General features: G+C 41.8%; 1 protein-coding gene across 1 annotated transcript in view; it reads left to right on the forward strand.

Moving 5' to 3' along the window:
* The window catches only part of KIF13A (kinesin family member 13A), a 245046-nt gene that overhangs the window by 96887 nt on the left and 121508 nt on the right, over positions 1–26651 (forward strand). Inside the window, 1 exon segment of the mRNA XM_062185408.1 lies at positions 6373–6385. Within this exon segment, the coding sequence (XP_062041392.1) occupies positions 6373–6385 (13 nt within the window).

The raw sequence follows: 26651 nt of genomic DNA on the forward strand, positions 1-26651 counted from the left end.
CCCACTATACCGCAGCACCGGCCCCTCTTATATATTGTTGATCTCATTTATTTACTTGAGAGACAGAGCAACAGAGCTCCCAAATGCCCACAGGTCAAAGCCAAGAAACAAGTACTCAATCCAGGTCTTTCACATGGGTGGCAGGAACCCAGTTATGAGTTATCACCACTGCTTCACAAGGTCTATATTAGCAGGAAGCTGGAGTTAGGAGCTGGGACTGGGAATCAAACCCAGGTACTCCAGGGTAGGATGTGGGCATCTTAACTACCAGGCCAAATGCCCACTTCCATAATTATATATATTTTTAATAGTAACCTTCTTTTTACTAGTCATTGATTTTAGCATACTATGAAATAATGGAAATGTGTTGAAATATGAAAATACTATTGTATCCTTGAAATAGCTTTGTTTCTGCTTGCCAAAATCAATAGTAAGTATTTTCCAAAATATATTCCATGATGTTCCTCCCAAAGAATTCTGTCGTCGGGGTCTGCATTGTGGTCTAGTGAGTAAAGCTGCCGCCGGCAATGCCAGCATCCCATATGGGTACTGGTGAATGTCCCAGTTGCTCCATTTCTGATCCAGCTTCTTGCTAATGACCTGGGAATAGCAGCAGAAGATGATCCAAGTGCTTGGGTCCCTACCATATACATGGGAGACCTGGAAAGAGCTCCTGGCTGCTGGCTTCAAGCCCAGTCCTGGCCAGTGGGGCCATTTGGGGAGTAAACCAGTGGATGGAAGATAAATCAATCAATCAATCAATCAATCTCTCTCTCTCTCTTCCCCTCCCTAACTCTGACTTTCAAATAAATAAATAAACCTTTAAAAAAATAGGATTTGATTCTTGAAGGCTTGAGACGAGTCATATCTATATAAAACAAAGAATTCTGTGCTCAAGTAAATTTGAGAAATGCTACTGTTGAACTGTTGCATTGACTATGCAATGAGATTAACAGCATGAGAGTATGTTAGCATGTTAAAGCCTCTGAACATTACTGTATAAGAAAGCCCATATTTAGCTGAATTTAGCTTCAGTTCTTGTTCATTTGACTTTAGAAGCTCTTAGGGCCTGGCCTTTGTTAATATCCCATTGAACTTCACTCTGTGTGAAATGCTGGTCTAGAGAAATAATTATTTTAAATCATCAGAAATATTTTGCCTTTTCTGACACTCTCTGGGGTCTTCACTACTATTAAATGCAGACAGTGTTGTCCCCAAATTGTGGGGCTGGGGTGGTGATTTAAGTAAACCTCGTATCTGTCTTTTGTTTTAATTCACTAATGTAAAAAATCGTCTCTGCGTTCTTGTAATATGTTAAGCCCTATGTGAGTAGGTGGAATTGGGGACAGGGATTACCAAAGTGGCATGTGGCGTTGCCTCTGTTTTCAAGGGGTTTTGAATCTTAAAGATACAGGAGTCTCAAATACAGAGTTCCTGGAGGCTATAGAGTTTCACCTGTTTTCCTAAGCCATAAGCTGTTGTGTTGACCAAAGAATCCTGGGTAATAGAGGTGGTGAAGCCCAGGGTGACCTCAGACAGCTGGTGAGGAGCTGAGAGGACAGAGTTCTGAAGTGCGTCCTGCAGGTAGACGCATAAGGTTGGGCAACACAGAGGACCGAAGTGGGACAGAGGCACCTGAATGTGGGAGTTGTGTGCTGGATGCACACATAATGTGGGCTGCCTTCCAGAGCTCAACCTGCTTGTCCTGGGAGGGAAGAGAAGCCTTGGGGTTTTGCAAAAAAATAGAACTACTAACAGTGTAGAACCACTCCTCCTTATTTTCTCTCCCAATTTTGAAACCTAGAAACAGCACCTTGCTGGCTTCTAAATTGTGTTGTTTATTTCTTTGAAATACACACGAACAATCCTCTGATACTTACGGTAGTTTGCACATGTAAAAGCAAGGACATTTTTGGAGGGTAGATGAAAGGATGGGCAGTGGAGAATGCTCAGGAGTAAACAGTTTTAGCCAAGTATTGTTGGAATGCTCTGCTCTTAGAAAGTCAGCAACTGGGCCTGTGTCTGGGAGTCAGTGAGGTGTGTTTGAAGGGACATTCTCTTTATTTAGCTCACCAGGTATTTGCTTAGCACAAACGCTGCCTGCTTCTGTAATGGAACCACACAGGTATCTCATTAATAAAGACGTAGCTTTGACTGATATAATCAACAAAGAGCTATCATATTCAAAATGTGTTTAACATTGACTGTGTTGAATCTGACAATGTTTCTATTATTCATCCCTGCCTCATCCTTTTTCAGATTGCTAAAAGGATACACTTTGTCACATCAAAATTATGAAGAGTATTTGTGCAGACAGTGCTTGATGAATCAAGCAGCTAAAACTGGAAGTGGTTCCAGGCTGCACTGCAGGAGCACCAGGGGAGCCTTTATAGGCTGAGTGAACACAGAAGCAAAGCAGAGACACTGATTGGTTAGAGTGTGAGCAGTTGCCTTATTTGAACTGTCCAAGTGGAACGTTCCCAATCATATAACTAGTACCCAGTTGGCTGCTTTTAATTGGCTGAACTTGGATTTCATTTTGTTTATGTAGAAACCCAGGCAGTTGGAGCCATCTCAGCCTGGTGGCCTCCTGTGAAGTTATTTCATAGTTTATGCACCTGCCTGTGAGATCTTTTTTTTTTTTTTTAACTTTGTGAGATCACATGAGTTCTTCATGTTTTTAAAAGATTTTATTTATTTATTTATTTGAGAGGTAGAGTTATGGATGGTGAGAAGGAGGGAAAGGTCTTCCATCCTCTGGTTCACTCTATAAATAGCCCCTAATGGCTGGAGCTGGGCTGATCCAGAGCCAGGAGCTTCTTCTGGGTCTCCCATGCCAGTGCAGCAGCCCAAGCACTTGAACCATCTTCTTTAATTTTTTTTTTTTTTTTTTTGGACAGGTAGAGTTATAGACAGTGAGAAAGAGAGACAGAGAGAAAAGTCTTCCTTCCGTTGGTTCACTCCCCAAATGGCCGCTATGGCCTGCGCTGTGCCAATCCGAAGCCAGGAGCCAGGTGCCTCCTCTCAGTCTCCCATGCGGGTGCAGGGACCCAAGCACTTGGGCCATCCTCCACTGCCCTCCCGGGCCACAGCAGAGAGCTGGACTGGAAGAGGAGCAACCGGGACTAGAACCTGGCACCCATATGGGATGCTGGCGCTGCAGGTGGAGGATTAACCAAGTGAGCCACGGCGCCGGCCCCTTGGACCATCTTCTACTGCTGCTTTCCCAGGCCATAGAGAGCTGGATCGGAAGAAGAGCAGCCAGGACTAGAACCACCACCCATATGGGATACCAGCACTTCAGGCAGAGGATTAACCTACTGTGCCACAGTGCCAGGCACCCATCACATGAGTTCTTTTTCAAAGGATAGTCCTTTTTCAGAGGATACTATATTTTATTATAGTATCAGTATTACTAACATAGGAGAAATTTTTTTTTTCACCACTACCAAAGAATGGCAAATAGCCTCCAGGTACTGGGACAGTAAAGTTGTTTTAGATTAGGTTGACTTAGCTATCCATTACTATCACCTTTTTTACACCCCAAGAAAGTACAGTTGTGTTATCTGAAATGACTTACTTTCCTTCCGTAGTGAGAATCCTCTTTCTGAACTGGGTGATGAGTAAGTGGGCACTAGCTGGTGAGCTTTCCTGCAGCTGGACTTTGCTTTTCCTCTGCTGCCCAACCTCATCCACGTAGTCCTTAGTCAGGAATGCAAAAGAAGGTAGCAGATCTGTATTGCTATTCCCGTGCAATGTGCTGTCTTTCTAAATGAAGTAGATACTCCTTTGAAGTGCCTAGAAAGTGAAGTAGGTAGGATTGATTTTTCTAGGGCACACACAGGAACTCTGGGGAGCTCCCTGGGATTCCCATTAGCCTGTCCCACCCCCTTCGGGTTACTTGGTTCATCAAAGCATGCAGGAAGTAGGAAGCATGTATTTTGTTAAATTAGTCCGTACTGTTTCGTGCCTTTGCCTTATGTAACCCAAGTGACTTTTCTTTGTCAAATAAAGGTTGTTTTTTTTTTTTTTTAAATTCAGGTTTTTGTTTTACACTAATTTTTTTTTTTTTTTTCAAAGGCAGAGAGACAAAGAGAGACACATCCAATGGTTCCTTTCCCAAATGTCTGAAACAGCCAATACTGGACAAGGCCAAAGCCAGGAGCTCAGAACTCAATCTGGCTTTCCCACAGGGGTGATGGGGATCCAAATACTTGAGCCTGTTGCCTCCCACTCGCAGGAAATTTAAATTGGGAACAGAGCCACAACTTAAACCCAGGCACTCTGATATGGGATGTGCTTGTCCCAAGCAGTGTTTTAGCCACTTCGCCAAATGCCCACCCCAAATACGGCTTTAAAAAAAATAAACTAAGCTAAATAAGAGAAGGCTTAGTCAAACGTGTGATGCATAAAGTTTTTCTAATTTTTCTCCCTGTTAGGAATGAATGTCTTCCAGGGTAGGGTTCCACTTAAGGGAATTTTGTTGGCAGAAATCTCAAGCTTTGTTTTGTACAGAATGGAAATTCATGGCTTCCTTAGGATTAAACACTCTCATAAATCTTCATTATAACATCTATAAGTGTTTATCTTGTTTCAGAGGGTAGACATGCACACGCACACACACACACATACACATACACAACACAGTCTTCCACTAGTATGTTGAGACATGCCTTATAGCAGCCAGAGACACTTGGATATTTTAGACTGAGCTCCCTTCTAAAAAATTACCTTCCCTTTGTTCCTAACTGAATGAGGTAATGACGTAAGGCATACGGTGTGTTTCCTTACAGCCAATTCATAGAATTTTAAGAAAATGATGTTTCAGCTTCATCCTTAAAGGAGTGTCATGGCTTTCTCTACCTGCCTTTGGAAGAGTAGAATTGTCCACTTCATTGTGGAATTAATAGTCGTTCTTCACCTGCTGCTAGAAGTTGCTTTTTTCCCTTAAATTGCCGTAAAATGCACATATTCACAGGATACAGTGTAATATTTCAACACATGTATATAATGTGCAGGGATCTAATCAGGGTGATTAACACACATCTATCACCTCAAGAAGCATTCTTCTTTTTATTTTATTTTATTTTATTTTATTTTTGGTTGAGAAGATTCAAAAATCCTGTCTTCTCACTATTTTGAGATGAACAATGAACTGTTGTTAAGCACAGTTACCCTACTGTGCTATAGAGCACTAGAACTTAATCCTCCTATCTGTATTTTTTGTACCCATTCGTCAGCCTTCTCCATCTCCCTTTCCCCCTACCCTTCCCAGCCTCTGGCAACTACGGCTCTACTCTCTGCTTCTATGAGATCAACTCCTTTAGCTTCCATACGAATTCTGGGTTTCGTTCAGCTTCCTCAGAGCTCTGTGAGGAGTGGTGAACCCAGAGACAGAGAAAGGGCCTACTGCCTACTGCTGTTTTTGCTTCTACCTTTTGATTCCGATACCTTCTGCCCTGGAAAATCTATTTTCTCATCCCCATGAGTCTTCCCTATGAAGAAAGATAAAAGCCATGGAACACAACCCCCGTTTCTCTTTCACAACGACTTTACAATTAATGAATTGATGATATCAGAATTTGATCAAGAATAACTATCAGAAGGTTAAGAGCTATCAAAGAAATCAAATGCCTTAGGTGTTGTAATTTAGCTCCTTAACTTTGTACACAAAGAATATATTTACAAAGCAAATCAACCTAATATTTTGTTACTTTAAAAACTTTTTCCTTTTTCGAGTTTTTTCCAGGCACAGTTACAGTTATCTCTAAATTATTAATGTGCAGAAATAGTCATTTAAAAAAGTGCAAGTGTGGATTCTGGGGATATAACTTGCTTAAATTTCTGTTCAGGACTGAAATAGATAAAAAATTATCTTTGGAACATTGGTTTTTAAGTGAGAAAAATTCCTGTATACTTACAGTATATGTATCTATCAAAGGAAAATGTTCATGTGTTTTTAAAATCAGCTTAAGAAAAAATTTAAATATGAAAATTGCTTTTAAAGTATTTAACCCCATGCAGTAATAATTATAGCATCTTTCTTTAAATTGATGCACTTCCATTGGCATTCCTCAAAATCAGTGAAAATATTTCATAATAACTGCATGGATCCATTCTACTAAATCAGGAAAGTAATAGATTATGCTCACAACAAGTTTATTTTTGAGTAAGTAAGAATTTATCACTTCACATAAGAGTGTGTTTGAACTTGGCTTCAGATCTTTATGAAGTAGAAGATGCTTCAAATCATGTTACCAAGGTACTGAATTTCCCTTGTCTTTTTCTCTTTTGTTGTTGTGCGCTGATGTGGCTGCTGTGTTTACAACCCTCCGTGTCTCTGCCGCTGAATTCTTTCTTCTCATCACGCAGGAAACCTCCCAAGGTAAGCACTGCATGGAATTTGGCATGTACGTTGAGTTCGTGTTCAAAAATCTAGGATTTTATTCATCACATCCCTCATAGAAACTCTGTCCTCTTGAAAAAAAATAATGTTGTAATTTGAAACTCTATGCACAATTAATTAACATTGGTAATATAAAATTGAGATGTCACTGTACATTTGCAAAGCACTCTCACACATTGCTTCATTCTGAGAATGACCAGATTGATCCTTAAAGCAAACCTGTCTAGTTATTATTTCTGTTCTGTTGATGAAATGAGGCTCAGAGAGAAGAAATGCTGAGTTCTGATGCACAGACTGAGTGGAAGATCTGGTACCACCCCAGGAAGAGGGGAGACAGAGTGGGTAGCATCATAGAACGATGGAGCATAACTGCTTACTGATGTGACAGGCTTTTTCTAAGCCCTGCTAAGAACAGTTAATATCACTGGAAAAATTGTCCACTCACTTCCACCAACCTTGTGGGGTCCTCTGGAGTTCCTTACCAATCACAATGTACACTAGTGAGAGTGCCTCCCCCACCCCCCACAACTGCTCTGGTCAAACTTTGGTGGTGTGCTTACAAGGGAGAAGCCGGAAGATAAGAGAATGGATGGAGGGGGAAATTAAGGAAATGAGAAGTAAGGGATGGCTGCCCATCCTCTTAGTGCCTGAAGGTTGGCTTTGTTACCAGTGAGCATTTTCTTGGGTAGCAGAGGGATACTCAGTACCAAAAGGAAACAGAAATTTGATTGTCTTTGGTCAGTGGTGCTGACTATACCAGTGGTTCCAGAGATGAGATGAGGACAGGTTGTACCTACACATACCATATGGTCAGAATCTAAGACATATTGGCTAGGAGAGAATCCAGAATAGAGGAGACTTACTTTTTTCTGGAGGTTTAGAGGAAAAATCCAGCTTAACTTTACTTAGATTATGGAAACTCACTTAAATGCTGCTTCACGCTTTCTGGTTTTTGAGGTCATCACAGATATTGTGTTTGGCACTAAGATTTCAAGTCCAGCTTGGAAAGCAGCATTGAGCAAAAAATATGATATTTCTTAAGAGGAAATATATAATAGAAATGTAAACAGTGGCCTTCTGGCCAAATCTGGGAGATGAGATTCTCCCAGAGTAATTGTTGTAGATATGATCCCTAAAATTTGCAACCCAGAAAATATTTCTGCACTGGAAGCTGTGAAGACTCTATCTGGCTCCTACTTTCCTTATTGTTGGTCCCAAAGAACAGGTATTATCACTGGAGAAGTTCTCCAGGATAGACAGTGTAGGCTTGTGGTGAATTAGATTTTTTCCCCATAGGAAAAAGCAATGAAATACCAAATAGTTCTGCACATGGCTATTTAGTGAAATAAAAACACGGAAATTAAAGAGGCACAAACACGTTTTTAAAAATCCCTATTGCTGGCCGGCGCCGCGGCTCACTAGGCTAATCCTCCCCCTTGCGGCGCCAGCACACCGGGCTCTAGTCCCAGTCGGGGCGCCAGATTCTGTCCCGGTTGCCCCTCTTCCAGGCCAGCTCTCTGCTGTGGCCAGGGAGTGCAGTGGAGGATGGCCCAAGTCCTTGGGCCCTGCACCTCATGGGAGACCAGGATAAGCACCTGGCTCCTGTCATCGGATCAGCGCGGTGCGCCGGCCGCAGCGCGCCTACCGCAGCAGCCATTGGAGGGTGAACCAACGGCAAAAGGAAGACCTTTCTCTCTGTCTCTCTCTCACTGTCCACTCTGCCTGTCAAAAATTAAAAAAAAAAAAAAAAAAATCCCTATTGCTTTGGATAGAGGAATGTTAAAGTCACTTTCTAGCTAGTATAATATAGCCTAGTAGTTCCCAGCCTTGGTTGAGCTAGGTATCCTAGTTGTTCCTAAGAAATGTCATGCTGTTTTCAAAATAAATTAATGTTAAATCATCATGTTACCACATACATGAGGTTACTTCAAAAAGTTCATGGAGTGGCCAGCGTTGTGTGGCGAGTACAGCTACCTACGACACCAGCATTCAGTATGGGCAACAATTCAGGTCCCAGCTGCTCCGCTTCCAATCCAGCTCCCTGCTGATGTACCTGGGAGAGCAGCAGAAGATGGCCCACGTGCTTGGGACCCTGCACCTATGTGGGAGGCCCAGATGGAGCTTCTGGCTCCTGGTTTCATCCTGGCCCAGCCCTGGCTGTTGTGGCTATTTGGGAAGTGAGCCAGCAGATGGAAGATCTCTATCTGTCTTCCTCTCTCTGTAGGTCTGATTTTTCAAATAAATAAAGAAATATTAAAAAAAAATAATAAAAGAAATTTCATGGGTAATGGAATTAAAAGATAAATTTATCTTGGGGTAAAACATTTATGAATTCCATGCATATGCTTGTTGTAATATATTTTATGTGAACTTTTTGAAGTACCCTTATGTGTGCACATGTGTGTGTATGGGCAGGGTGGGGTGTGCCATAGGCACATCTGGAAAGCATAAAGATCATTTTAAAATCTAATAAATGACATAATAGAGCCAAATAAAATAAGACAATAAAGTAGATACAGGCCATTCCTTGTAGCAACTATGTAATGTTAAAAGCAAACAGGAAAAGGAAAGAAAGGTGTTTTTAATGATACTTATGTAAGAATGAAATTTGATTTATTTAAAATAATCAGTTTTTGGTATGAATAATCAGCAAAGCATCTGAAAAGACCAATTGATTCAATTTAACAAATTATTCCAGGCAGGAGACACTGCTTCAAGGATCAAACCCAGCCCTAGCGTTCTAACAGGGGTAGGGTAGTGACTCTGTGCACAATATAGTACTCAAATAATATTGGTTGTATTAAAGACTGCAAGAAGCAAAGATTTTGCAAAATTCATAGGATAAAAGTTCTTATTCTGACTTTTGCCTTCAAAAATGACAAATTAGGTAACTAATATCACCTTTCCCACTGAGAACAACTAGGAATAAATAAAATATTACAGATTTGTACTTGAAGACACTGGCAATACACCAGGTTTAATGAAGAATTGCTGGAGTAAGATCCAAAAGCAGGTGAAAATTTCGAGAAATGGTGCTAGTGTTTGGGTGTTTTCCATTTACAGAAGATCAGCTCAAAGGCAAAGCAATGTTGCTGAGAGCTTTTGGGCCTGTGGGAGTGGACAGGGGAATCATTGGAGTTCAGGTCCTGCCAGAGGTTGGAACCCTTGGTAATCTCCTTATATTTTGGGTTAACCAAGTGGATCAAGAACCAGCTTCGGGTGCAGTATGAATGTGAAACCACAAGTAAGCCATCCCTAACGTTGATTGCTGTTAGCTTCCAAGTAATTTATGCCATCCAATAAATCTCAAGCACCACTGTTGAGTCAAAATGATGCCATAACGCAGGTGTCAGGTGCTCCAGTCATGTGGTACTCAGAATGCAGGTGTCCATATACACCTGGCAGAAACAAATGTAATCCTAAGTCTTGAACGATTCCACAAACAGTTTAGAAATGTGATGGCCAGCACACAATCAAAGAGGTACATGAAAAGATAAGGTGACATGACAAGTTCTAGAAGAAATACTTAAAAATAGAAACAGATCCTTGGGGCTGGTGCTGTGGCTCACTTGGTTAACCCTCTGCCTGCAGTACTGGCATCCCACATAGGTGCTGGGTTCTAGTCCCGGTTGCTCCTCTTCCAATCCAGCTCTCTGCTGTGGTCTGGGAGGGCAATGGAGGATGGCCCAAGTGCTTGGGCCCCTGTACCCGCATGGGAGACCAGGAAGAAGCACCAGGCTCCTGGCTTTGGATCGGCATAGCTCTGGCCGTGGTGGCCATTTGTGGGGTGAACCAACGGAAGGAAGACCTTTCTCTCTGTCTCTCACTGTATATAACTCTACCTGTCAAAAAAAAAAAAAAAAAAAAGAAATAGATTCTCAGGTGCTTCAGATATCCTAATTATTAGACATGGACTTTCCAATAAATATATTTGTTGTGTTTAAGGAGATAAAACTTCAAATTAAAAAAATGTTAGAACTGGTAATTATAAAAACTGGCAAAATAGATTTGGAAAATAACCCAATAGAAATTCTCAATTAAAAAAAACAGAAAACCAAAATTAAGAACTTAGTGTTGGGTTTTAGCAGCAAAATAGATCCTGCTGAAGAGACAATCAAGTAAGTTAGCAGAAAATATTAGAATGAAGTATATAACAAACAAATGGTGTTGAAACAATTGGACGTCCAGATGCAAAAAAAAATCTAAACACTGACCATACATCCTTCACAAAAAATTATCTCAAAATAGATCATTGACCTTCATATAAAATTCAAAGCTATAATACTTCTAGAAGATGACATATGAAAAAATCTAGGTGACCTTGGGTTTGGTGATGACAAGATACAATGCCAAAAGCATGATCCATGAAAGGCAAAGTTGATAAATGGAACTTCATTAGAAGTAAGAACTTCTCTGCAAAAGATGTTGTTAAGAGAATGAAAAAAGAAGCTACAGACTGGGAGAAAACATACCTGATAATAGACTTGTGTTTAAAATATACAAAGAACTCTTAAAAAGCATCATGAAAACTCAATTGAAAAAAATGGGCAACAGATATGAACAAACATTTCACCAGAGAAGACATACAAGTGGCAAATAAGTACATTAAAATACGTTCAACATATGTCGTTAGAGAATTAAAGCAACAATGAGATACACCTATATACCTATTAGAATGAGCGAAATCCAAAAATGCTGGGAAAGATGTGAAGTAGAGACTGTCAGTCATTGCTGGTGAGAATGACACATGGGACAGCCAATCTGGAAGAGAACCTGGCATGTTTTTACAAAGCTAACTGTATTATCGTACAACTCAGCAATCATACTTCTGTTTACCCAAATAAGTTGAAAACTTATGTTCACTCAAACTCCAACACACAAGTGTTTGTAGCAACTTCATTCATAATTACCAAACACCAGAAGCAACCAAGATTTCCTTCAGCAGGTGGATAAATAAACCTGCTCCGTACATGCAATGGAACATTATTCCATGATAGAAAAAAAAATAAGAGGTAGGAGCGGCAAGATGGCGGAATAGGAAGGGAGCACATTGATAGTTCAGCAAGACACACAGGTTAATAAAAGTGGAGATACTGCAGGGTCAAGGAAGAGTAGGGGAAGAAACAGCAGATGAAACTCTTCCGGAACTAGTGATTCACAGTGGACCTGCGTGGAGAGCGTGGAAGCCCAAGTTCGGGACACCAGCGGCAGACTCAACGCACCAGCGCTGGAACGCAAGGTGAGCCGAACCTCAATAGCCCGAGACACCAGCGGGCAAGCAGAAAGAGGAGACTAGAGGGAACGAGGCTTGAAACTCCGTGGGGAAAAGTTCACCAGGCTAACTAGAAGAGAGAGAGAGGAAAAAAAAAAAAAAAGTGACCGATACGGACACGAGTTTCTCTCTCTCCGCTCACCCCTCAAAGGCGAGCAAGACAAAGAGCAGGCGCCATTTTGGACATACGTCATAAGCAGGGCGACCTCAGGTCTGCACCGGCCCTGAGCCTAGCAGAAAAACCTGACTCTGGGGGGAGGGCTGAAATAACAGGAGATTAGCATCTAACTTGGCAACCCAGTGGGAGACTGCAGGAGAATTGGAGCCCACACTGAGGGCAGCACAGATTCCCTGTGTGGTCCTTGGGAAAGAGCTTCCCATCTCTGGCTCCTGTGGGTATATCATTCGCCTGCTAACTACCTCCAATTACGTTCAGCTGTGCGGAATTACGTCCCTTTTGAATTAAAAAAAAAAAAAAAGAAAGAAAGAAAGAGAGATTTACCACGCCTAACCTGGGAGTGTCATCTTTGACACACCCTCAACCCTGAGGAACCAAACACAGCTCTCAGGCCACACTCATCTCAAGCCTCTAAGGCTCCACCGAAAGCAGACAGTCCACTTAATATATAGCCATAGTGTAACAAGAAAAAACACCCCAGTGAAGAAACCAAATATCTCCAACATGCCATACAACAAACGCAAAAACCGAGTTAACAAGAACAAGGGAGACACCATGACGCCCCCAAATGAAAAAGACACCCCAATTCAAGATTATGAAGATGATGAGATAGAAGAAATGCACGAAGCAGACCTCAAAAAATTGATAAGAACATTAAGAAGTTCTCAAAAACAAATTCTTGAACTACAGAAATCCTTCATGGACAAGATAGAAAATCTCTCTCGTGAAAATGAGATATTAAGGAGGAATCAAAATGAAATGAAACAACTAGTAGAACAAGAAACTGTGATAGTGACAAAAAACCACAATGAAATGAAGAACTCAATAGATCAAATGACAAACACATTAGAGAGCCTTAAAAACAGAATGGGCGAAGCAGAAGAGAGAATATCAGACTTAGAAGACAGAGAACAGGAAAGGAAACAGGCAAACCAAAGAAAAGAAGAAGAAATTAGAAATCTAAAAAATATTGTCGGGAATCTACAGGATATTATTAAAAAACCTAATATTTGGGTTCTAGGAGTTCCTGAAGGCATGGAGAGGGAGAAAGGATTAGAAGGCATTTTCAGTGAGATACTAGCAGAAAATTTCCCAGGTTTGGAAAAGGACAGAGGCATCTTAGTACAGGAAGCTTATAGAACCCCTAATAAACATGACCAAAAGAGATCCTCACAACGACACATTGTAATCAAACTCACCACAGTGAAACATAAAGAAAAGATTCTAAAATGTGCAAGAGAGAAACGTCAGATTACTCTCAGAGGATCTCCAATTAGACTCACAGCAGACTTCTCATCAGAAACCCTACAAGCTAGAAGGGAATGGCGAGATATAGCCCAGGTACTAAGAGAGAAAAACTGCCAGCCCAGAATATTATATCCTGCAAAGCTCTCATTTGTGAATGAAGGTGAAATTAAGACTTTTCATAGCAAACAGAAACTGAAAGAATTTGTTGCCACTCATCCTGCCCTGCAAAAGATGTTTAAAGAAGTGTTACACACAGAAACACAGAAACATGGTCACCAATATGAAAGAAGGTAAAGGAAGGAAACCTCACAGCAAAAGATCACAGGAAGCTCAATTTCTCTTTGACATAGAATTAAACTCTGATGCTCTGTTAAAGCAATGTGTTAAAGTAATCTAAAAACAAAAAGCAATTCAAATCAATTGGCAATCTACAAAAAGAGTTAAAGATTTTAAAAGCTATTATTAAAATTGCTATATTGGTCTATTATGCTATGTTATATGTGTGTACATATTGTATGTCCACATAGGAAATTTTATTAAGAATTTTATTTTAAATGGCTTATAGATAAGATTGTCCATAAATTTAAGCTGCTAAAATCAATCAAAGATACATTTTAATTTGTGTGACCTGAATCTGTGTATCATATGTTTTAAACGTGTTGGTAGAAAGAAACTAAAAACATTTTATATGGTTGTGCTTAAGTTTACTGGTTAAACAATCTACACCATGTTAGATATTTAAGAGGTGTTTTCAAATACATGATTCTTAAAATTTATAGAAGGCATTGGACCTTCTGGTAAATGTTTTCTTAAGTTGTTATCTAATGGTTGAAATGGTTTGCTAAGTATTCATGTAATATTGCTATTGTCAGCAAGCGATCTAGGACTTGCTCCCTCACTTCTCTATTCTAAGCCCAACTTGTTCTTTCATTTCTCTATTCTCTTCAAGGTAGGAAACTAATTCTATTATGAAGGAATCTGTAGGACGCACAATTTAATCTTTAGACCTTATAAAAGAGATGGCTAACATTTTTCTGCAATAGCATAGCCAAAATAAGAACTTAAATAATAATCTCATAGCTAGATTCACTTCGCCATCAGCCAAGTATACAGTAAGTAGAAAAAACCTCCCTTTCAGACCAAAGGGAAAGAAAGTTTTAAAGTGAGAATATAATTTTCCTCATGGGCATTGTCTACCTTAGAAAAACTACTACAGAACATGCCTGTGACTATAGACTTGTAGTTCAGGCTACCGAAGATTAGAGATGGGACTTGGGCACTCCCTTGACTTGCATCCTCTGGTCTGCTTTAACACAAACCAGGAGGAAAAGAAAGCTAGGCATCAGAAGTAATGGGTGGGTGGCAGGCCTATTAATGGCTGATCTGTACAGTGATCTGCCCTCAAGGAGACCCAACAGGCCAGTCCACTGCAGTGGCTTTCAATGTGGTAAGCCTGGGCTTCAGCAGAAGTCAGCTTGTGAAGAGCCCCGGCAGCTCTGCCAAGAGTTGGATCACTGGAAATGGACCTGCCCTGGAGTCGAAGGATGCCCAGGTCAGAGCCACAGATCTTATTGGCTCTAAGCTGAAAAACCCTTCACTCAGCCCAACTTCCAAAGTGACCACTGCAGCTGAGGGTATGGTCAAGTAGGGTCAGCAACATTGCAGGCAGAACTATAAATTTCTTGTTAGAGATGCCCCCTGCCTTTACCTGGCCAGCTCTCCTCCCAGCCCAGCCAAGTAATGAAAGTCAACAGAGTGCCTTCCCCTAGGAGGTTCACACCTCCCTTAGGATATACCCCATGTGAAGAGATAGATAGGTCTGGGCCTCTTAACTTACAAAGCCTAAAGCCCACCAGATTATTATCAAGCCCCTTCTATCAGGTTCTATTTGCCTCTCAATCAGAAAAATTACTTGTAGCTTAGACAGCACCTTTCTTAGCTCCTCTAATAATGACTCTGTCCTTTGTTCTAGACCCTGTCTAGCGTACTTGGGCCTCATTCCTTTGTAATCATAACCTCTACTCTACCACCAATGGCTCTACTCCCAACCTGTGTGTACTGATGGTCCTCTTCCCCACTTAATGCTGTATAATTGTTCTAACCTGGTAAATGCCACTCTTAGGATCATTGGTTACTATCCTCACTCTGTCTTTTATGACCTTGTCTAAATATGATCAGAGTCGGCAAACTTGGAAGGCTTCCATAACCTTGACAACTCATGACGACAGCCTAGGGTGGTTACTGGCGCCATAAACTAGAGTGTCAATTTGTTGGGTCAACAACAGGAGCCACTGTGTACTTGCTCCTCATGTGGGATCTCTGTCCTTAATGTGCTGTACATTTTGATTTAATGCTATAACTAGTACTCAAACAGTATGTTTCACTTTGTGTTTCTATGTGGGTGCAAACTGTTGAAATCTTTATACTAAATTGATCTTCTGTATATAAAGAGAATTGAAAATGAATCTTGAAGTGAATGGAAGGGGAGAGGGAGCGGGAGAGGGGAGGGTTGTGGGTGGGAGGGAAGTTATGGGAGGGGGAAGCCATTGTAATCCATAAGCTGTACACTGGAAATTTATATTCATTAAATAAAAGTTAAAAAAAAAAAAGAAAAAAAAATAAGAAAAAAGTCATGAAAAGACATACCGGAAACCTGATTACATGTCGCTAAGTGGAAAGAAGCCAATCTTTAAGGGCTATGTATTCTATGATTTCAACTATATGACATGGAAAATGCAAAACATATATGGATGTTATTAGTAGGTGGTACCAACATCAATGAATGAAGAAAGGAAAGAGAGTGAGTTATCACTTGGCGCAGGAGGACACAAGCCAGTTTAGTAGAAAAGAGGTTCAAGTCCAGCTATGTAATTATCCCCTTCACGGATGAACAGAGCCATTTTGCCAGAGAAAACTCACCACTGTGAATCCATTCTCATGACCATGTGCCTGACTGTTCCACATCCCTGGTGATTCCTTCCGTGTGTGTCGCCCTGGCCTGACCTGAAAAGGAACGTGCTCCCTGAACCTTAGATCCATCAACATTAACTTAAATTCTGTTGTCATTGATTTGTATTTTCCTAAGAAATGATTTATTCATGTGGCCTGTGTTTGAGTAATTATTGAAATTATGTCCAATTATGTGATGATGGTAAATAATAGTAATAATCACCTGGCTGTAATATGCACTTTCTATTATGGGTAAGGATGTTGTATAGTTCATTAAGATCTAATGTAGAAGTGTTAATGAGGAGAAAGGGGAGGTGTGTCATTTTGAATATTTGGTTGAGTCATCACTACTGTTATCCAGCTATTATGGAGAAGGATCTCAGATCCTTTTTATCGTCCCTCGGACTATACTGTTTGAATACTGTTATGACTGTGACTAGTAATAATAGCTATCCTTAACTCAGCACTTATGACAGATCTACTTTAAATCTCAATTAAAATTTATTGCAAATGAGTGCTTCAGAAAGAAAAAAAGTCAGTGGTTGTAGGAGTTGGGGGACAGGGATGAGTAAGTACAGCACAGGGGAAACTCTTCTTTATGGTATGATAGTGCACAAATCCATAGAACTATATAGTTCAAAGAGTGAGTCCTAACGGAAGCTGTGGAGCTTGGTTATCACTAATGTATTAGTTTGAATAAATGTATCACACTAGTGTGAGATGTTGTCAACAGAGGAAATGGGAACAGAGGGTCCATGGGAACTCTCTGTACCATCTCCTTTCATTTTAATTTGACAGAATGTGCTCTAAAAACTTAAGTCAGAGTTTCATAATTATGAAATCACCATAATTCATCATATTAGCAGGCTACAGAGGAAAAGCCCTGTGATCGTCAAAATAGATGCTGGAAAAATTATTTGACAAAATTCAACACCAACTTGAGATACAACGTTGACAGCAAATTACTAGTAGGCAGAACATTTTTCAGTTTGATAAAGGACATATGATAAAAATCTACAGCTCACATTATACTAAATGATAAAAGATTGGACACTTTCTTTTTTTTTTTTTTATTTTTTGGCCAGGCAGAGTTAGACAGAGAAAGAGACAGAAAGAAAGGTCTTCCTTCCATTGGTTCACCCCACAAATGGCACGCTGCGCCAGTCCGAAGCCAGGAGCCAGGTGCTTCTCCTGGTCTCCCATGTGGGTGCAGGGGCCCAAGCACTTGGGCCACCCTCCACTGCCCTCCCGGGCCACAGCAGAGAGCTGGACTGGAAGAGGAGCAACTGGGACAGAATCTGGCGCCCCGACCGGGACTAGAACCCGGGGTGCCGGTGCCGCAGGCAGAGGATTAGCCTAGTGAGCTGTGGCACCGGCAAAGATTGGACACTCTCTACCTAAAGGAAGAGATGAAACAAGGATATCACTCTAACTACAGGAAGTCCTAGCCAGTACCATAAAGTAAAGGAAGGAAGGGAGGAAGGGAGGGAAGGAAGGGACCTAAATTGTAAAAGAAGCAGCAAAAGTATCTTTGTGTGTAGACAATGAAGTCATATATTTGAAAAACATCTGCAAATAAGCTCCTAGAAGTTGTGATGATAAGACTGGAAGTATGTGCAGAGAAGGGCTTGTTTTGCTTTTTTTTTTTTTTCCTTCTAGCAATCCATTGCCATGGGAACTAACACTATTAATCCCTCCTGATTGCAGTGCTCCCAGTGACCTGACCTCCTTCTTGTGGACCTCAGCTTAATACTGCCACACTGAGGACCACATCTCTAGCACTTGAACCCTTGGGGCACAAACCTTATCCAAGACATGGGCTTTTGACTCTGCCACCCCCACCCCTGCAAAATTCATGCCCTCTCACAATGCAAAATACGACACTCCATCCTCAGTAGTGCCAAGTATTTATTCAGTGCAACCTTGCTCAAAAGTCTAAGTCCAAAGTCACACCTGAGACTCACGGTAAACTTTTCTAGTTGTAAAATAAAAATCAAGTTATCTAATTACAACATACAATGGCAGGACAGTGATAGGATAAACATTCCTATTCTAGAAGAGAAATAGAGAAGTAGAAAGGAGTATTATACCCCAAAAAAGGCAAACTCAACAGGGCGGACCTCAAATCCTAGTCAGGCATCCTGAGCACACTGTGGTGGGAGGACTCCCCAGGCCTCCAGAGGAACCTCCTCCGTGGTGAGCTCACGGCCCATGTGGCTGCTTTCCCATGCCGGCTTTGCATGCTGCTAGTAACTCTGTGGAGTCTTGCTTCATCTCCGCTCCCGTGGCTCAGCTGGGCATTGTCCCAGTGGAAACTCGGTGGCTGTGTCCCTGCATCTAACTTCCGCCAGGCCTCTCAGGATTTCCTTTGAAATCTTAGTGGAAGCCAGCTTGGTCCCCATAGCTCTTGCATTCTGTGCAACTGCAGAACCAGAACCATGTGGACACCAAGGTCTACCACCAGCCTGGGCTGTTCCTGGGCCTACTTAATCTACAGTCACAGCAGAGCTCTTTCCCAGAAAGCAAGGCAGCCTTGTGTGCTAAGCCAGTGCAGAAAACCCTGGACCCCAGTTCCTGGAATGATTGTGCCCTCCTGGGCTCTGGATCTGTGTCAGGAGGGGCAACCTTACAGATTTCTGAGATGCTGTTGAGACCTTTTCCCCGTTGTCTTGAGGATTAGCCCATGACTCCCACTTATTCATGTGAATCTCTTAAGCAAGCTGGGTACTCTTCTTTCCCAAGCAGGCTTTTTCTGCTCTTTATAGGGCCAGGCTCTGACTTTTCTAAATCTTTCTGCTCTGCTTCCCTTTGTCCCCAAATCTGAGCATAAGCAGTGAAAATTAACCAAGTAGCAGCCTGAACACTTTGCCGTTCTGAAATATCTTCCACTAGTTTTTCATCATTCTTATGTTTAGCTTTCTATGAAACGCTGGGGCTTGGACACAGTTCAGCTGAGTGTTTTGTGACGATCCAGCCTCGACTCTCGTTCCCATTCCTTGTCTCCACCTGGGACCAGCTCCCTAGTCTCCTCATCTCCTGAGCCCTCACAGGAATTGCGCATGTGCTTCACTTACGGTATTCTAGGGTTTTCCTAACCTGCTGCTCCAAGCTCTTCCAACCTCGGCCTGTTTCCCAGTTCCAAAGCCACATCTACATTTTCAGGTGTAGTGATAGCAACATCTGCAGCTCTAACGAAATAACCGATGCTGGGTGCTCAATAAATGCAGCAGAAATGACGGACGAAGGGGCTGCACAGGAGCAGGACCCATGAGACCAGAGACGAGGAGGGGAAGAATGAGCAGAACCTTACAGGAAGAGTCTCCAGGATGTAAATGCTAACTGTGCATGAGAGAAGACAGTACAGCGAAAAAGAGCCTGCGTCGGCTCAGGTTTGAAACTGGGTGTTTGAAAAATCAGCAGAAACTAAAGGAGGAGGAGCTAGTTTGCTTCCACAGGCGATTGGCAGGTGCCATGTTAGAGTGGATTCAGTAGGAAAGATGGCAAAGCATCCGATGATGATGCCTAGTAGGGATATAGGTTACAGTCTATACCCTAGAAGGGTCAGGTAAGTCCTGGGGGGCTTGGGGAAGGCGGGGAGGAAGGGGCATCTGTTAATGTTGTCAAGAGAGAAGAGATCACGTGAAATAGAGCAGAGGTCAGCACCTTGGGATCCGTCCTGCTTGGTGGAATGGAAGAGGAGGAAGAGCCAGTGGAAATTAGAAGAGAAGCCAGGTACTCACAAATGGTGCAGCTGGTGGTCAGGTTGACAATTTTCACACCCAAATTGAGTTTCTTTTTTCTTTTTAAAGATTTATCTTAGTTTTTTGAAAGGTAGTGTTATGCCGGTGGCAAAAAACAATCTAAATGAAAGATTCTGGTGAACAAGACCCCAGCAGAAGGAACAGGCCATCAAGGAGAGAGGCGCCTTTCTCTGAAGGGAGGAAGGAACCTCCACTGTGTCACGGCCTTGACTAAACAAGTTCAGAGTCGGTGAACTCAAGGGACTTCCATAGAATAGACAGCTCATAGCAAGAGTCTCGGGTGATTGCTGACGTCATAAATAAGAGTGCCAACTGTTAAATCAACAACGGGAGTCACTGGGTACATGCTCCCCACGTAGGATCTCTGTCCTTAATGTGTTTTACTATGAAACTTAAAAACACTACTAGTGGAACAATACCCTATACCTTGTGCGGTTGTGTGAATGCAGCCTGTTGAAATCCTTGCTTAGTATATACTAAGTTGATCTTTAGTATATGAAGGTAATTGAAAATGAAACTCGATAAAGGGCGGGATGGGAGAGGGAGAGGGGAGGGCCACGGGAGGGAGGGAGGTTGGGGGGGAAGCCACAACAATACAAAAGTTGCACTTTGTAAATTCACGTTTATGAAATAAAAAATTTAAAAATTAAAAAAAAAGATTTAGTTATTTATTTGAAAGAGTTACAGAGAGAGGAAAGACAGTGAAATCTCCCATCTGCTGGTTCACTCCCCAAATGGCCTGAATGACTGGGACTGGGCCAGGCCAAAGCCAGGAGCCAGGAGCTTCTTCTTGATCTCTCACATGGGTGGCAGGGGCCCAAGCACTTGAGCCATCTTCCACTGCTTTCCCAGGCACATTAGCAGGGAACTGGATTGGAAGTGGAGTACCCGGGACTCAAACTGGTTCCCATATGGGATGCTGGCACTGCAGGCAGCAGCTTAACCTGCTGAGCCACAGCATTGGCCCCCAGCTGACTTTTAAATGTTAGATTTAAATTTTTTATAAAAATGTGTAATATAGCATATCTAAGTGGAAAGGAAAATTTATACAAATCAATATATATCAGTTGTTTTGTACCTTATTTTTGGATTTTTCTCTTTGTTATGTGTCTCAAGTTATAAATTTGTACTTCTGAGCAGAGAAACATTTATTTCAGCACAGTTGTGTACATATCTTTTCATACTTTTACCAGTTACAAATTTTGCAGTGTTTGTGGGATAACATGTTCTGTTTCCTTTCAGCAGAAAAATAAGTTTTTGAACAATCACAGAGACATCTGCTTTATATCTCCTCCATACTTTAAAAAGAGCCTTTGTCACATAATTAGCAGAGTTAAGGTAGATGTGTCTTTCCTTCTCAGCGTGATTATCATTTTCAGTTCCAAGATTTCTGTCTTAGAGGCACAGCCTTCCCTGCTAAAGTTGAGGTTTGGGCTGGATCTCTCGTTAGGACATTCTACAACCCTCTTGATGTGCCTAGGAAAATGTGCTCAGTCACAGTAGCTCTGCCGGCCACTGTGTTTCTGGACTCAGGTGGCCCCAGAATGATGGGCATATTCTAGTACCTTTTCTATTTCATGCTTTTGTGATGCCTGGCATGAGTATCTTGCTTTTCTGAAGAGATATACTGAAACAAGGGGAAAAAAATAAAAAATTCCTTCTACTTCCATTTTCCCTTTCTGTCCTTCAATTTCTTTTTTTGTTTGTTTTATTTAATTTAATTTAATTTATTTATTTAGCAGAGAGACAGATCTCCCATTTGCTGATTCACTCCCCAAATACCCATAACAGCCCGGGGCTGGGCTGAGCCAAAACCAGATAGGAACTCAATCCAGATCTTGTGGCAGGAACTTGTCCATCGCTGTCACTACAAGGTCTGCATTAACAGGAAGCTGAAATCAGGATGAGCCAAGAATCAAAGCCAGGCACTCTAGCGTGGCACGTGGGCATCATAACTGGCATCTCAACTGCTCCGCTAAATGCTGGTCCCTAATCACTTGATAGTTACTGAGTGCCTTCCAGTGCCAAGTCAGCACTGCAGAGCTAGAAGAGATCTTTGACCTCAGACCATTCCAACCTTGCTTGAAACCAGAAGCTTGAAGCTTAAGGGGTGAAATAACCAAGACCCTCCTGTGAAGAGCTTGGTGCCAGTCTGTGCCTTCTCATTGCCAGTCTAGGACAGTCTGGTCATCTTCTGTGATGCCGTATGGTGGTAAGAAGTTTCTCTATTGGGGGGTCTTATGGGGCAAGGTAGGAAGAAAGAGTAAGTAGTTTGAGGGGAAAGGTAAATACAGACTTCCTCATTATCTAAGGGGAGGGTTCCAGGCCTTCCTGAATATACCAAACCCTGTGGATGCTCAAGTCTTTTATATAAATTGTGGGGCAGGCATTGTGGCACAAGGGGTTACGCTGTCTCAGGATGCCCACAATCCTGTGTCAGAGTGTCTGATTTGAGTCTCAGCTATTCTGCACTTCTGATCCACCTCCCAGCTAATGCACCTGGGAAGCAGCTGATGATGGCCGAAGTGCTTGTGTCCCTGCCACCCACACAGGAGACCCAGGTGAGTACCGGGCTCCTGCCTTTGGCCTGACCCAGCCATAGCTGTCGTGGTCATTTGGGGATTGAGCTAGCAGATAGAAAATCTCTTTCTCTTTCTGTCTCTCCTTACTTTGTCTTTTTGCCCTTCAAATAAATATGTAAATGCATCTGTTTTTAATGGCATAATATTCACATGCCTTACATACATCTTCTCATACACTTCAAATCACCTCTAGAATTATTTTGATACCTAATACAATTTGAATGCTGTGTAGACAGTTGTTATGCTGTATTATTTAGAAAATAATGATTAAAAAGTCTGCATGTTAAATACAGATACAAATTTTCTTTTCCTAATATTTTCAGTCCAGGGATGCAGAATCCACACATACGGAGGCTGATCGTATAGGCAAAGCCACTTTGTGTAGGGCCACATCCTGTTTCACTCAACTTATCATTTTTACCTCATGACTATTGTGTTTAGTATGTTATGTAGGATTTGTTTGAGCAATTTGATCTTACGAATTAAAATCATTTTCAGTGTTTTAAAATTTTATTTCCCAAGAGAGATTAGGAACTTCTGAACTTCAAGACGTTTGATCCTGCTTCATGGTATTTCAGTTTGTTGACAGAGTGATGAGCTGAAGAGATCTACAACATTATAGCAAAATAAATTCCTTACTTTGTGAAGGCCAAATCATTTAAAGAAGCACCAGAAGCCTGGCTTTGTAAAAATTGCTCAGAAAAAAAGGAAGAGAAATCTTACCAGAGATTATTGAGAAGCTCATGGAAAATGCATATAATGAAAAAAATGATGCATTTATTTTAAACATTTTTGCACCAAATTTACCTTTTCATTTTTCTGCAGACTTTTTTTTTTTAATGTTTGTATTTATTTATTTGAGAGAGAGAGGGAGAAACAGAAAGTTCTTCCATCCACTGGTCTACTCCACAAATGGCTGCAATGGCCAGAGCTGAGCCAACCCAGAGCCAGGAGCTTCTTCTGGGTCCCCAACATGAGTGCAGGGGCCCATGCATTGGGCCATCTTCTATGGCTTTCCCAGGCCATAGCAGAGATCTGGATCAGGAGAGGGGCAGCTGGGACATGAACCAGTGCCCATATGGGATGCCAGCGGTGCAGGCAGAGGCTTAGCCCACTACACCACAGCTACGGTCCCCACAGACTTGTTGAAATACCTTCATATTATGCCCTGCTAATGCTGTCTAGTTTTTCACTCATTTTCTTTTTAATTGCTTTTGCCATAGAAAGTGTGGATGTGTCCTGTGGTGGTTCTACAGTCAGTGACTGCACCTTCGACTGTACCAGTGACTGCACAGTCAGTCGCCTCTACCTTTTTGCTGCCATGAATTTTTGAAAACTAAACATTGACTTTCAAATGATATACCTTCCATCTGTAACTTTCTGTGTGGTAGCTAGTTAGCCATATGTGGTTTTTGGGCCTTGTGTGGCCAGTATGAATTGAGATATGTTTTAGGTGGAATGTGCACTTTATTTAGATTTAGAAGATTTTATAGGAAAAAAATAAGAAGAATATGAGATAAATATTTTGGATATACTGGGTTAAATAAAATATTTAAATTATTTCTCTCTCTTTTTGCTTTTCTAATATGTCTGAAAACATGGTCGATAAAATATATGGCTCACGTCCAAGCTCTATGGAATGGGGCTGCTGCAGACCAAACATGTTACTTGGTATGGTATTTCAGAGAGAGGACTCACATCTATTGGTTCACTCCTCGAAGGCCTGCAATGCCTTTGGCTAAGCTAGGCCAAAACTTGAAGCCAAGAAGTCAATTCAAGTCTCCCACATGAGTGACTAGAACCCAATCACTTGAGTTATAACCACGCCTCTCAGGGTGCACAGAGCAGGACGCACATTAGAGTCAGGAGCTGGGGTGCACTATTGAACCTAGCACACTGATATGGGACTAGGGTGTCTTACCCAGTGTCTTAACTGTCAGGCCCAGCTCTCACCCTACCTCTTTAGTGCTTTGTGACTTAAGAGGAGAAATGCTCACAGCTGCATGTGGAGCTTTAGGGGCTCTTCAGTTATGGATAGGGCTTCTACAGCTAGAAGTTTAGGATAGGAATCAAGTTGTATATAAGGAACACCAACAGGAAAGCGATTGATATGTTAGGAAGTAATAAGTCACATGACTGGTTAGAGAGTAAAGTACATGACAGTAATAAAGTACATAAAAGTACATCAAGTACATAAAAGTTATCAACCATTTGGAAGTCTGACCTTAATCAGCCATGAAGATGATTGGGTATTTTTGGGTGTGTGTGTGTGTGTGTGCAGAAGTGACATGATTACAGCTATGCATGCAAGAAGTTCGTTTGGGTGTAGGAGACAGAAAAGTTGGTGAGTGTAGACTGTAAGGTAGATGACAATCTAGGTTTATCTTCTGTAAGTCTGCTGTGCTAGGTGATGTGGCAGTAACAACCTTAAATGTTCAGTGACTTGAGAAAACAAAGGGTTATTTCTCTAACTTTACATGTCAGCTGAGGTTCACTGTCTCTTCTGCACTGTGTGACTTTGATCTGGGCCCTCATCTGAGTAGCCCCTACCTGAGACTTGCTAATACAGTTGTCCCTTTCAGAGAGAGGACTCTCTCTTAGTGTTTGTAGGAGATTGGTTCCAGGCCTCCCTCCCCGCCTTCCCCAGGCACGCCCACACACACATGCACAGACAACAAAATTCAAGGATGCTCAAGTTCCTTATCTATAACAGCATATTATTTGCTTGTAACCTATATAATCCTGCCATATACTTCAGGTCAATTCTACTTTTATACAGTGCAAATGTCCATTAGTCGTGATACTGTATTGTTTAAGGAATAAGGATAAGGAAGGAAGGTCTGTATGTGTTCAGTACAGATGCAGTTTCTTTTCTCACATATTTTTGCTGTTGATTGAATCCACGGATGCAGAACCCACCAATAGAGACACCAGCTATACTGTGGCAGAAGGGAAGAAGAGAGAGAGCCGTGTAGGAGCCTCTTAAAGCTGTTGCCTTCAACTGGCATTTATCATTTTGTTCACATTTGATTGGCCAAAGTAAGTCCCACAGCCAAACCTCCTATCCGAAGGGTCAGGAATTGTATTCTTCATACGAGAGGCATTGCAAATCCTGTAGCAATAGACAGGGATGCATAATCATCCTACAGGGAGGGCAGGGAGTCATTTGACTTAATAATACAGTCCACTACACTTGATGACTCTAAATCAGACTTGTAAAAATTTTCCCAATTAGTTTTTTAAACAAACAAAAAAATATTCAGAAAGATGGGGCTCTGTATTTTCATCATGAAATTTCTGTGGGTACCCCTCTCTGCTTTCCTTCTGCCTGGCTCTATGCACAGCCAGGTATTCTCTCATAACTCTGTGCCTTGGAATGCTCTCAAGGTGCAGCTGGCAAGGTACCAGGTTGCACAGACAATAGGCCTCAAGAGAAACAATACTGTCTTCCTGTCCTTGGCATTGACCCACACCTCCAGCCAGAACAGTAAAAGCCCCCTGGATCAGGGATCCAGGGATCTGGCATCCCACCAGGTGGGGTCATCCCCAGCCAAGTGAGCTCTCTCTCAGACCTTGCCAACAGAAGCTGACAGACAGTAAATATTTGCTACCCTAGGGCTGCCTCTGGGTCTTTACTCTGGAGAGACCTGGGGCCTTGCATTCAGCCTAGCTCGCTGGATGCACTGGATGTGGTCCAGCATGGGGTGATGGGCACTTGAGGTAAGGTCTTGGTCTGGATGTTCCAAGCCAGGCCCAGAGATTGCTCATGGTAGATGATGTCAGGGTGACTCCAGTTTCCTTTGTAATGAGTGACAGGAATAATTTATCAGGGAAATTAGACAGAGTCATATAGTACATGCTTAGATATTTGGAACTTAGGGACTAGTCTGTTTGAAAATATCCACATTGCATTCTGAATGTGCTGCTGGAGAGGTTATTTTAGTAGCTCAGTCTTTTGAGAAGTATTTGGGGCATGAAAGAACTCGAGATACCACAGACTGTGCATTTGTGACACCCCTCCCCCACCCCCAGCCCCCAGTGAAGCAGATTTTGGAAATGAGTGATAAAACTTTAAACATGAGATAAGTAGAGTATTTGAAAGAGTTGGAATGGAGTGAGTGCCTCATTGTTTATGCATCACTAGTTATATGTGTGTAGTGTTAAGTGGAAGCTGTATGCTGTAATAATGTTGGTTGGGGATTTGAGATGTACTTCCTGTTTTCACATTTATTAAATGAGAGCAAGCATGAATTAG

Source organism: Lepus europaeus, chromosome 3 (genome assembly GCF_033115175.1).
Source record: "Lepus europaeus isolate LE1 chromosome 3, mLepTim1.pri, whole genome shotgun sequence".
In the NCBI taxonomy this organism is placed as follows: Eukaryota; Metazoa; Chordata; class Mammalia; order Lagomorpha; family Leporidae; genus Lepus; species Lepus europaeus.